This window comes from Lytechinus pictus, chromosome 3 (assembly GCF_037042905.1).
Source record: "Lytechinus pictus isolate F3 Inbred chromosome 3, Lp3.0, whole genome shotgun sequence".
Lineage (NCBI taxonomy): Eukaryota > Metazoa > Echinodermata > Echinoidea > Temnopleuroida > Toxopneustidae > Lytechinus > Lytechinus pictus.
The window spans coordinates 16,224,165-16,236,029 of NC_087247.1; the positions used below are offsets into that span (position 1 = coordinate 16,224,165).

At 38.9% G+C, this 11,865-nt stretch overlaps 1 protein-coding gene across 1 annotated transcript; it reads right to left on the reverse strand.

Moving 5' to 3' along the window:
* Window positions 1-8,190: 8,190 nt before the first annotated feature.
* LOC135153541 (uncharacterized) lies at window positions 8,191-11,463 on the reverse strand. The gene is made up of 2 exons (XM_064096513.1): window positions 9,808-11,463; window positions 8,191-9,260 (listed from the first exon to the last, which is right to left on the reverse strand). Exons 1-2 carry the CDS (start codon window positions 10,651-10,653, stop codon window positions 8,928-8,930), a joined length of 1,179 nt encoding a protein of 392 aa, XP_063952583.1. The 5' UTR covers window positions 10,654-11,463; the 3' UTR covers window positions 8,191-8,927.
* Between the last annotated feature and the right edge of the window lie 402 nt (window positions 11,464-11,865).

Consider the following 11,865-nt stretch of genomic DNA (forward strand, 5'->3'; position numbering starts at 1 on the left):
TTTTTCTGTCTAGCCTAGCCGACGCTAGTTCGGAATCGTATCTAGATTTGACCCATAACTCCGGCGTGGAGATATCCTACTAAAACATACCCAAAATCAAGAGTAGGCCCATAATAATTATTTTCTTAATTAAGAATACCTCACTAAACATTTATATACCGTGGTCATATCTACCAATCTCTTCTTAATATCATGATTAATCAACCTCGATCCATATATAGGGAGAGAGTTGGATCAAGAGAGGAATCGAGAGAAGCGGGGAGGGGGTCCTGTTATAACTATAACAAGTCAGACATTTCCAAAGCTTAAATAATTACACTTCCAAGTACTGTTGTGAATGTGATTGCCAGCTAGGTGAGTTTAAAAATTAACGTAAACCCACACAATATCATTTTGAAATATTACTTTTCTTAATTACATATACTGATATAGGCCTAGATCTACCTCACCTTACATTTACCTCACCTTACATTTACGTACCGTCATCATATATATCAATCTATTCTGATTATCATGGTAATCACATCATGTGAACCTATCAATATAGAGAGAGGGGTAGAGAGAAAAAAAGAGAGAGGGAGAGAGAAAGAAAGAGGGGGCAACGGGGGGGGGGGGGGGTGGCGGTGGAAAAAAAATAAGCCTTCTCATAGTAATTTTTTTTTGGGGTGCCCCCCAAAAAAAATTGTGCTCACTACCCCTGGCGCCCAAGGGGGGGGGGGGTGGCGGTGGAAAAAAAAAGTATTCTCATAGTAAAAAATTTTTCGGGTGCCCCCCCCCAAAAAAAAAAAAAAAAAAAAAAAAAAATTGTGCTCACTACCCCCCCCCCCCCCCCCACTAGGCCAAAAATCGGCCGGCACGATTTTTAATTTTTCGCATGAAGTGGGCCCCTTTTTAGGCCCCCTCCCTTGCCACCGGCTGGATCCGCCCCAGGGCTCAGTTAAGACAAAAAGAGAAAATAAAACTATAATGTCAGTCAGACGTATTCACAGTCGAGAAAGAGTATAGAAATGTGTTTTGCGTAGCCAGGGGGGGGATATGGATACTTTATGACAATGATAGAATGATGATCGTGGGCTGGAGGGATTATTTGCTATTGACGGGGGTCGACCCAAGTGTGTGTACACAAACATGTGGTACATAGCCTACTCACAATATCTCACATCTATTAATGTTCTTATTATAGTAGTATTCTTGTTGTTACTTTTGTTCTTTTTTATTGTCATTGCGAGTACCGGTAACTGGGCTTGAACATACAGGAAAAGTACATCTTTAATGTTCTATGTGACTATAAGAAACTTTGTTAGGATACTCACATAGCATATCAATGATGAAAGAAAATACTGCAGTTATGAAAATATTAGTGGAATATATGTGATATATCTGCTGTATAACATCCAATCCCTTCACATTCGAACCTGGTAAGGATGCATTATGCATACCCAAAACTTTTTTTCTTTTATTCATCACTTTTCATTTATTTATTTCTATTCACTTTTCTTTCCATCTGCAGTATAGTCATCATGGAGAAATTGAAAGATTTCCTCAGACAGAGAGGGCTGAAGGAAGACATAATCCAGAAAATGGTTGAAAATAAGGTTAGTACCTGTACAAGAGTTGGCTGCAGAGTTTTGAGCATAACTGTAAAGAAGTGTTGCTACTTTTCTGCCGTCCAATGACAAAAGGACGCCTGGGAAGCACCCTACATTGCTTCATCTCCAAAGAAGGCAAAATGATACCATCTCATCCATCTGCTGGAAATGTGATGAAATGCTGTTGGAGAAGTGATGCTTGGGGTGCAAGTCTTGTGTCAAAGACACACAAATGCACACACACCCTTACACACCTGGACACATGTACACCCACACACACAGAAAACAAAGCACACATCTAACAAGATACTAAGGCAGGGTTTGAAGAGAGACATATACAGTTCAGTTCAACAGTTCAAATGAGGTTTTATTTCCAAAAATTCAAAACATAAAATGTCTTTTTAACAGTAATTTATGGACTAAATTTCGAATTAAAAAAATGTCTACCCCCCCCCACTCCCCCAACAAAATTTGTAGTGAATGCTGAACTGACATCATTTGTGGCCATGCCCTTTGATAACCCAGAGGGGCACATGAGATTTGAATTTAAAAAAGGTATGAATAAAATCAATGAATTATAAATATTAAGATAAAGGGATACTTTTTATGGGAATTTAAGAAGGGGAGGGGGAGGCTTTAGACTCCTCTCTTTCTATTAATTATAAATATTATTATTATTATCATCATCATCATTATTTTTATTATCAGAAGACCTATTATCAAATATCAATATTATAATAGAAAAGTCCTAATGCACCCATTCGGCAAAACCGGGGGTGGAGGGGGGGTGGGGGCATTCCACGCAACGTGACGCGACACTACCCACCCTTTCGCACAGCACCAATTTGGAGAAGAAAAAAACAATGAGTTGTGATGGGGAAGAAAGAACTTAATTAGGAAAACTACATTTAATATTGCACCTCAAAAAAATTATTCGCAAGTCCAAAATGCGTGCTTCTGATTGGTTGAAATTGAATCTCAAGTCCAAAATGTGCGCTTCTGATTGGTTGCAGGGGGTGGTGCACAATATTGACTTTTGGGGAAGATATCCAGGTGTCTATCATATCATATTATTTTATGTTAATTCAATATTCAGTAAAGCTAAGATTTTATCTTTTTGTTTGTTCTTATTAGGTTGATGTGGAAATAATCCCATTGCTTGATGATAAGAAACATCCCAGTACATCCCAGCATATAGAGACCGGGTAGCAGTGGTAACATTTTGCAAGTGTGAATCAGGGCCATCATACTCTACTAGTTCACCAAAAGCAGCAAAGCCATCAATGGTAGACAGATTAAAAATTAAGATCAAGAAATCTCAGAAGAAAAATATTGGTAACAGGAATGCAGAAAAAGAGGAAAGGAGGGTGGAGATAGGGTGGAAAGACTTTGATGTGGCCAGTATGGAGTACAAGCAGATTCGAACATCTAAGGGTGGCGGAACGAGGCATCTAAAGTTGGGGAAAAATGCAACAGCTGGCGATGTCATCAAGGAGGGGAGGAGACTTTTCTTTCCAGATAATATGTCATTCAGAGGTCATGTGGATGATTTCTATTTCCATGTGGAAGATTTTCGAGGAAAGCTATTTTCCGAGGGTAATGTAGAAGATCTGTACCTAGAGACAGAAGTAAAAATGTTGCGGATATATATTTGCTCAAAGAAGAAGGGAAAGAGTCAAAAGACATCCAATGACACTGACGAAGACATCTCATTCTATCCTGATGAGGCAGATGAGGACTTGGATGAAACATTACCAATGATTCCGTTGACTCCGGAAACGGGTATTAGCCATACTGCCATTGAGTCAGTAATTGATCTAACCCTCTTTGAATTAGTACCACAACCAGAACAGGAGCAGGAAATGGAGTCCAATCATGAGCAACCGAGCACTAGCAATGCTCCACCCTCAAGAACTGAAGGTCTTGCTATTGAGGAACCACTACTAACACAAGGTCTACAAATTCTGGGAGAAGAGTTGGAAAAGCGTTCATTGGTAAAGCTGCACAGATGCATGGTTATAACTGAACTCCTGTGTATTTTCAAAGCACCTGATATGATGACATCCCCTCTAAAATTCGAGTTTGTGGACGAACTTGGAATTGATGCAGAAGGAGTGTCGAGAGATGTTTACACAATCTTTTGGAAACAATTTTTTGAAATGTATGCTGATGGGGAAGATTTCAGAGTTCCAGGTTTGTGCCCAGAACTAGGGCCAGAAGAGTGGAAAGCCGTTGGAAGAATCCTTGTGAAAGGATTCATAGACCACAAAATTTTCCCTCTTAGAATGGCACCAGCTTTCGTCATTGGCATGCTATTTGGTGAAGATGCAGTCCTGCCTGACACTTTGATGGAGTCTTTCAAGCTTTACCTAAATGATGGAGATCGAGCTTGTGTTCAGTCTGCACTGTCTGGAAACACAACAGAGGAAGAGCATGAAGCAGTCGTTGACCACCTTGACCGAGAAGGTGGGCATACCATACCAAAAGAAGGGGAATCGTTAGCACTTATGTTCCAGTTGGCGCACAAGGTCATCATCCAGAACGGGAGCTATGCGATGCAGTGTATGAGGGAAGTTGTGACTCCTCAGTTGTTAAGCAAGCTTCCAACCCCCTCGGTAGTTCTCAGCATATACCAAGAGCTCCAACCTACAACAAAGAAAGTCTGTGAGATCTTTTCAGCTATTCCATCCAACCAGGAAGAGTCAAACTCGGTGCGTTTCCTCATGCAGTACATTAAGGGGCAAGACAAGAAAGGATTGAAAAAATTAATGCATTTTCTGACAGGATCTGAAGTGATGAGCGTTTCCAAAATAATGGTTCAATTCACGTCTCTAGAAGGTACAGGCAGGCGACCAGTGGCACATACATGTGGGCCTACTCTTGAACTTCCAAGTACCTATGGAAGTTACCGGGAATTTCGCCAAGAGTGGGATTGTGTATTAGCATCAGGATATATGAACTTTGATTTTGGTTAATGGCTACTGGTTACTCGTACATTTCCTCCAGGGTACTGCACAGTTTCAAGTTTAATCTTGAATTTTGTTGCTTTATATCTTAAATTAATGCGGGAAACTGTCAAATATCGGTGTATTGGCTTTGAGAAACATGAAGGCTTACCCAAGTTCAAAGTTGACTTCCCGTACGCAGCATACATCATTAATTAAATATGCAGCATAAACATAACACTACCTGACTACATTTTGCAGAAAACCCTTTATTTTTGTCCTTTATTAAACTTCCTCAGAACAACTCATTGCTTTATGAAGATGAAAGTAGGCTGTCTTCTCTAATTGTTTACATTTATTAATTAGCTTGAAATTTGTAGGTGTGAGACATATGGCAGTGATAGCAATTGTGCATATTTGCAAAGGTTTAGTATTAAACATCTTCATGCTTCAGATATGGTGTTGAAACACCAAAAAATTATATTGAATGAATTAATATGCAGAAATCAATCTGGTATTTATACATACAATGTAGTGTATCACAAAAGTGTACTCTCAGAAAATGGCTTCCCAAGTAACTTTGGTACCAAATGTATAAACGTATTTCACCATTTCAGATAAATTTGGGTGTGCGTGATTCAGTGATGATCTCATTTTGCCATTACATTCACTCTTTGGTGGGCATAGACGATTTTTGTGAAAGGTGAACAAATCTTCTGTGTCACTTTTGGAAAATCTGTTTACTAACATTACCATAGAGACAACCACTTCCCGCTGCATTTTTTTTCTTGCTCCGAATATGCTTTGATTGGATGAATATAGATGTATGTACATTATTCAATTTTCCTTTTAATAATGAGCTCAAATTTATCAAAATGGTATTTGACATCAGAAAGAGACAAAATTGAAAACCAATCCAAAGAAAGAAGTATGTGCAGCAATAAAGCCCCAATTTAAAATAGGTAGATTTTATGTCGATTCACTCTTAAGTAATCGAAATGAGGTATTCTACCCTATAATTAAAATGATCTGTTGTTAAAATGTACATGATACAAGGCATATCATGTTCAAAGCACTTAAAGAGAACCTTCATTTTGAATTAGATTAATGTAGGACCAATTTGGTTCACGAAGAGAGTTCAAGAGACTGTAGAATATCAATGTTTTTGTACAATGATGGTGTTAAATTCAATGACTATAATATGCCAAATATTTTGTACATTTTGATACACTGCACTTTGTTTTGATATTGGCTCTTCTTGTCAAGATTTTCCCTTGTTTTCATTGTATAAATGGGCTTTTTTAACATGATGTTTCTATAGAAGAGAACCCATCTTTGTTTAATTAACAAGTGAATTTTGGTTCACTGTTTTGAGTTTAAATCATATTAGACCCAGGAATTCCACAAAGAAACACAGAACAGTCATAATATGATGTTAAAACCCAAGGGGGGGGGGACTCAGATTTGGTTCTGATGGGAGTGTGTCGCTGAAGCCGCAAAACCCAACCCATTTTTGTCTCACCTGCATAGCAGAGTGAGACTATAGGCGCCGCTTTCCGACGGCGGCGGCGGCGGCGTCAACACCAATTCTTAACCTGAGGTTAAGTTTTTGAAATGACAGCATAACTTAATATGTATATGGACCTAGTTCATGAAACTTGGCCATAAGGTTAATCAAGTATTACTGAACATCCTGCATGAGTTTCACGTCACATGACCAAGGTCAATGGTCATTTAGGGTCAATGAACTTAGACCATGTTGGGGGAATCAACATCAAAATCTTAACCTAAGGTTAAGTTTTTGAAATGTCATCATAACTTAGAAAATATATGGACCTAGTTCATGAAACGTATACATAAGGTTAATCAAGTATCACTGAACATCCTGCATGAGTTTCACGTCACATGACCAAGGTCAACGGTCATTTAGGGTCAATGAACTTTGGTCAAATTGGGGTATTTGTTGAATTACCGCCATAACTTTGAAAGTGTGTTGGTCTAGTTCATAAAACTTGGACATAAGAGTAATGAAGTATCACTGAACATCCTTTGCGCATTTTAGGTCACATGACCAAGGTCAAAGGTCAATGAACTTTTGCCATAATGGGGGTATCTGTTGAATTACCATCATAACTTGGAAAGTTGATGGATCTTTCTCTTGAAACTTGGACATAAGAGTAATCAAGTATCACTGAACATCCTGTACGAGTTTCAGGTCACATGATCAAGTTCAAAGGTCATGTAAGGTCAATGAACTTTGGCCACGTTGGGGGTATATGTTGAATTACCATCATATATCTATAAGTGTATGGGTCTAGTTCATAAAACGTAGAAATAAGAGTAACCAAGTATCACTGAACATCTTGTGCGAGTTATAGTAGTTTTCAAAATCAGCACTGCTGCTATATTGAATCGCGTGATGCAGGTGAGACGGCCAGAGGCATTCCACTTGTTAAGGTTCATTTTGGCGGAGAAGGGAACCCATTATTAGGGGTTTTATTAAGAATAATTACCTTTTTGTGCAATTTATCGACGAAATGGGCAAAAATATATAGTATAATTTTTTGGGCCAAAAAGTCGCCCATTATCGAGCGTCACACTCCTGTACTGTGTATACCTTACTAGGCATGTACCCCCCTCCCCCCCCCCCCGGTGTTCAAGGATATTGGATTAAGTGGGTTTATGAAGTGACATGAAAAGAACATTCAGGGTGGTGTGTTTTAATGTTGGACCCAAGGATATACATGTATCGTGAAGATCCAAGAGAACCTTCATGCCATGTTTTATTCGGATCAAATGGGTTTAATATGGTGTTGTGTTTTAATGTTATTGGTCCAAGGCATATAATGAAGAACCAAGAGAACCTTCAATTCGTTTACTTTACGGTATATTATTGGAAAAAGTTAGTTAAAGAAGAATTGACCCGTTGAAGACGAGCTTATTTTGCTATAACACACATTTCCCGTAGACCCCAGCCGGAGTATAATCAGGACTAGTCTTCAACGGGTTATTAGGACTTTCATTTTGTTGTGTTTTGACTATCTACCAATCTTGCAAATAACCATGAACATGGTAGGTAGGCGTATTGCTTTGAGAACAGTTATGGTGTTGTGTTTTAATGTTGTTTGGTTAAGGCATATCATAAAGTACCAAGAGAATCCTTCATGTTGTTAATTTTAACTGGACCAAATGACCATAGTGAAAGAACGTTTATGGCGTTTTTGTGTTTTATTGTTATTGGTCCAAGGCATATTATAAAAAACCAGAGAATTTTCTTTTGTTTACTTAAATATGTTATTGGAACAAGTTGGTTTAAGAAGAATTAATGATACGACTTTCATTTTGCTGTGTTTCACTATCTACCAATCTTGAAAATAACCATGTAGTACATTGTCCCACTTGCAGATTCCATTGAATGTGTGTTTTTGGTAACATACATGTACTTGTAGGGCTCCACAGTCCACAGTAAATTTGTTTGGTTCAGTGCCACTTTCCATATAGGGTCAATATATGTTTTTTGTTTTAAACTTTGGGGCCTTAATTAGATGGTCACAAGTAACGCATACCCACAGCTGCTGGCCCATGCAGTGCCATAATGCTACTGAGTCCATGAGTCCGAGTTGTATGTATAACACATAGAACATCAAAGGCAAGTCTGGAAGATAATCAAGTTGATTTAATTACATGTAGTAATATGACATGAACAGAACAATTACAATATGTCCAAGGCGAACAAAGCAGTAAGAAAGTTGAGTATGAAAAACTTCAATAAAATGCTTAAGATGCCTACAGAGTGCCTATGTAGTCCTTATAGATTTTGTACCGAGATCTGTGTCAATCTTTTTTTCTACTTTCAATAAAAAGTTACAAGAAATCAATACTTGTCCATCACTTTGAAATGTAAACCTCCATTGACTCATTGCTGAATTATTTTAGTTCGACCTCGGTTATCTGGTCGGGACCGGCCTTCATCCAGATAATTGATTTGGCCATATATGAGAGACAAGTCCTAGACAACATGTCTCTATATAGAGCATATCCTATTACTTAATTAAACTGGTATATGAACAAACTTATACATTTAAATGGCAAGCTTTTGTTCCAGACTTGTTTCATTTTGTTTGTACAAAATTTAAATAAAACAAAGTAAGAAACTTTCCCTCAATCTTGAAGCAAAGAGTGAGGAAAAAAAATTCCTTGCCAGATAGTGGCCAGATAATCTAGGTCAAACTGTGTACAAAACCAATGATTGGCGAGAAGGCAATTAGACTATGCTTATTTCCTTAAGAAGAACAAAAAGGAAAAACTTAAAACACACCCACATGAACAGGCATTGTTTGTATTCCTTGGTTAAGTTGGTTTGAACCTATAGCTGCTGCACCTTCAGACAGAATTAATTGTTAAGCAAGTGTGTTATCTCACGTCGAAGAGCTACATAAAGAAGTCGAGCACCGTGTCGGTCTCTTGGATACTCGTACCCAACTTCATTCATCACGATGCAACAGAGTTCAAAGATGTCTTCATCACATGGTATTGTTTTTCTGAAAACACATTCCTCTTTGCATGCTTGCATACGTTCCTGGCTCACACCATGCAGATAATCTCTTGTAGTGTACAAAGACGGCAAGTTGAACATGATGTTTGGGCGGCCGCTAGGAGCTTGGACGTTCCTCGATGGTCTAATGAGATGCCGATCCCATACATCTACCACTTCATCAAGCTCAGCCTGCAATTGAGATGGGAAAGAGATAAAACGGCGTCATTTAATATTTTAAGCATAAACCAGTATACCGTCAACAAAAGACACAAGGGAGGAAACATGAAATTTAAAATGTAAAATGTTTGGCAATATTCTATTCGGCACTGAAGCATGATTAAACATCTATGGCTTCGGTTACTAAATGCTATATTAAATCAGGCCCCTGAGAGCAGCACCCCTGACCCTTTGGAGGGGGGGGGGGCAAAGCTACCCTGCAAAACGCCCCAACTTTTTTTTACATTGATCCTTTTGAAAGTTTGATCAATATCCAACTTCGTTACTTCTTGGGGATCGACATTCTCAAATGTCCAGAACCAGATCCTTGCGCTGCTTCAATTCATTTGCAGTGCGAACAAAAAAGTTGATCACTGTAAAAGAACAATTAAAGGCCTAGATCTATATGATATTATAAAGTAAAGTTAAAGATTTTCTTCTAATCTTAATTTCTGATTCTTAATTTTGGTCGATGGTCATGCAAATCTAAAATGGAGGTAAAAATTGCCATTGCTCTTACCTGGATAAGATGTAAGAAACAAAACCGTAGGAGATTGACATCTACGAAATTGCCAATGAAATCACCGTCATCTTGCAAATCGCGAAAAAAATAGATCCAAAATTCCATGCACTCCCTTCGAAGGAAAGACCACCAGTACTCGATCCTTTGATTGGCGGTGCTTGGACCTTCTAGATAACTGCGAATGCCCGCCATGCCATCTTCGTCGTCCTCACGGAAGAACCTTTGAAAGTCACGCACATATCCATTCTCGGTACCTAGATCCCCACGTACAACAGATGGACATCCTCCGATGTCTGACACCTTTTCTATGTAGTACCCTCCAATCACCTTCGGGTCTGATGAAGTGTGGTAGGCGTTCATCCACATTATTTTCCTGGAAAACCCATCGATGCAGCCATTAATGCATATTCCAAATGCTTTCAGTTTGTCGTAGCTGTCCAGATGCCACAAAAAGTTTGGCCCTTTGGATGAATACTGACGTCGCCTCAGTCTTCTCCTTCTCCTCTGAGTTGTCCCTTCTGGGTCGACAACTCCAAGGTTTATCCTTACATCTTCCTTTTTACAATTGATATGATGTGCCCGACATTTTTCAAACATCCATCGGTAGCCATGCAGACGACCCGATCCCTCGACCTGCTTTAGAATAAAGTCTACAACCTCACCGATGTCACTGTAGTTTTTTCTCCTTGACAGGCCATGCTGTCTGAGCAGCCTTTTCAAATGACGGAAAGAAATTACAATTCCACACTCTGTGGCAAGAATCGTAACTATGTCTTTGTACATGAGTCCCATTTCAAAGCATATCTTTATCACTGCATTTCGTTCTTGCTCTCGTTCATCCATTTTTGGCTAAAATGGTCAGAACAAAGTCAGTAGTTTTAAAGAAGATGACTCTGAATCGACTCTAAATCGCTCTAGCATAGGCCTTACGAAGAATTTAGTCCAGACGCAGTAAACGAATTATAAGTGGTGGTAACGACTTATAAGTGGTGGGAACGACTTATAAGTGGTGGGAACGACTTATAAGTGGTGGGAACGACTTATAAGTGGTGGGAACGACTTATAAGTGGTGGGAACGACTTATAAGTGGTGGGAACGACTTATAAGTGGTGGTAACGACTTATAAGTGGTGGGAACGACTTATAAGTGGTGGTAACGACTTATAAGTGGTGGGAACGACTTACTAAAAAAAAAATGTTCATGCATGTCCCCTCTCGGGCTCCGTACTGAATGAATGAGTGGTAGGAAGAAATTTCTTGAATGTAACGTATTTGATAGAATAGCCATAAGGGGATTTTAGCAATCACTTTCTAAACGCTTTCTATAACACTGATAATATTTTGTCAAAAGACCTTCATAATAAGCAGCCTTTGTCAAAAATCGGTGAATCAAAACAGCAACATTGTCGCCGTGGACTCTGTACAAACGACATGTTTGCCATTTTATGACGATCGATGTACTGTCCCGGTCCACCAACTTTCGATAATGACCTGTAATCTGTCCATTGTGATTTGACGGTCATTTTCAATAGATTCTGAACGTTGCAGAAAGTGTATGCGAAGTGGATACTAAAATACACTATAGCCGTAATGACTAGAATCACGGTCGATATTGTCGTAATGTCTCTCCATTTTGACTGGATAATTAGTGATCGCTCACTTAGAGTAAGACTAATGACAATTTCCCATCAGCAATGAGGTGTATTAAAGTGCAATGACTAGTATCAATATTTACAAAGCATCATGAATACGCCGCAACTCATCGGTCTAAAACACTCAATCATGAAGTCGTGTTTGCTATAGTACCCATTACACCTGCAGATTAGTTTGCCAACATGCTATTAAGGCTGAATGGATTCATCGGTTTTGCTGTTTAATAAAGAAAGATAGAGACATTGGCTGCGGAGGCATCAAAATTTAGGGGGGGGGCAGAAAAAAAGATATTTTCACCCACATTTCCCCCAGTCGGCTGCTAAAACCTGTCTTTTTTATGTTCTGTTCAGGGGGTAGCCCCCACTAAAGTCTGAAGTTTTAAGTACATCCTAGTTTGTTTTTT

What these genes read in the sequence shown, in the direction of transcription:
- LOC135153541 (XM_064096513.1), bottom strand. Translation starts at nt 10,653, where the DNA reads ATGGATGAACGAGAGCAAGAACGAAATGCAGTGATAAAGATATGCTTT. An exon ending in GTTTCTTACATCTTATCCAG is followed by an intron (nt 9,261 to 9,807) that starts GTAAGAGCAATG and finishes TCTCAATTGCAG; the next exon opens with GCTGAGCTTGATGAAGTGGT.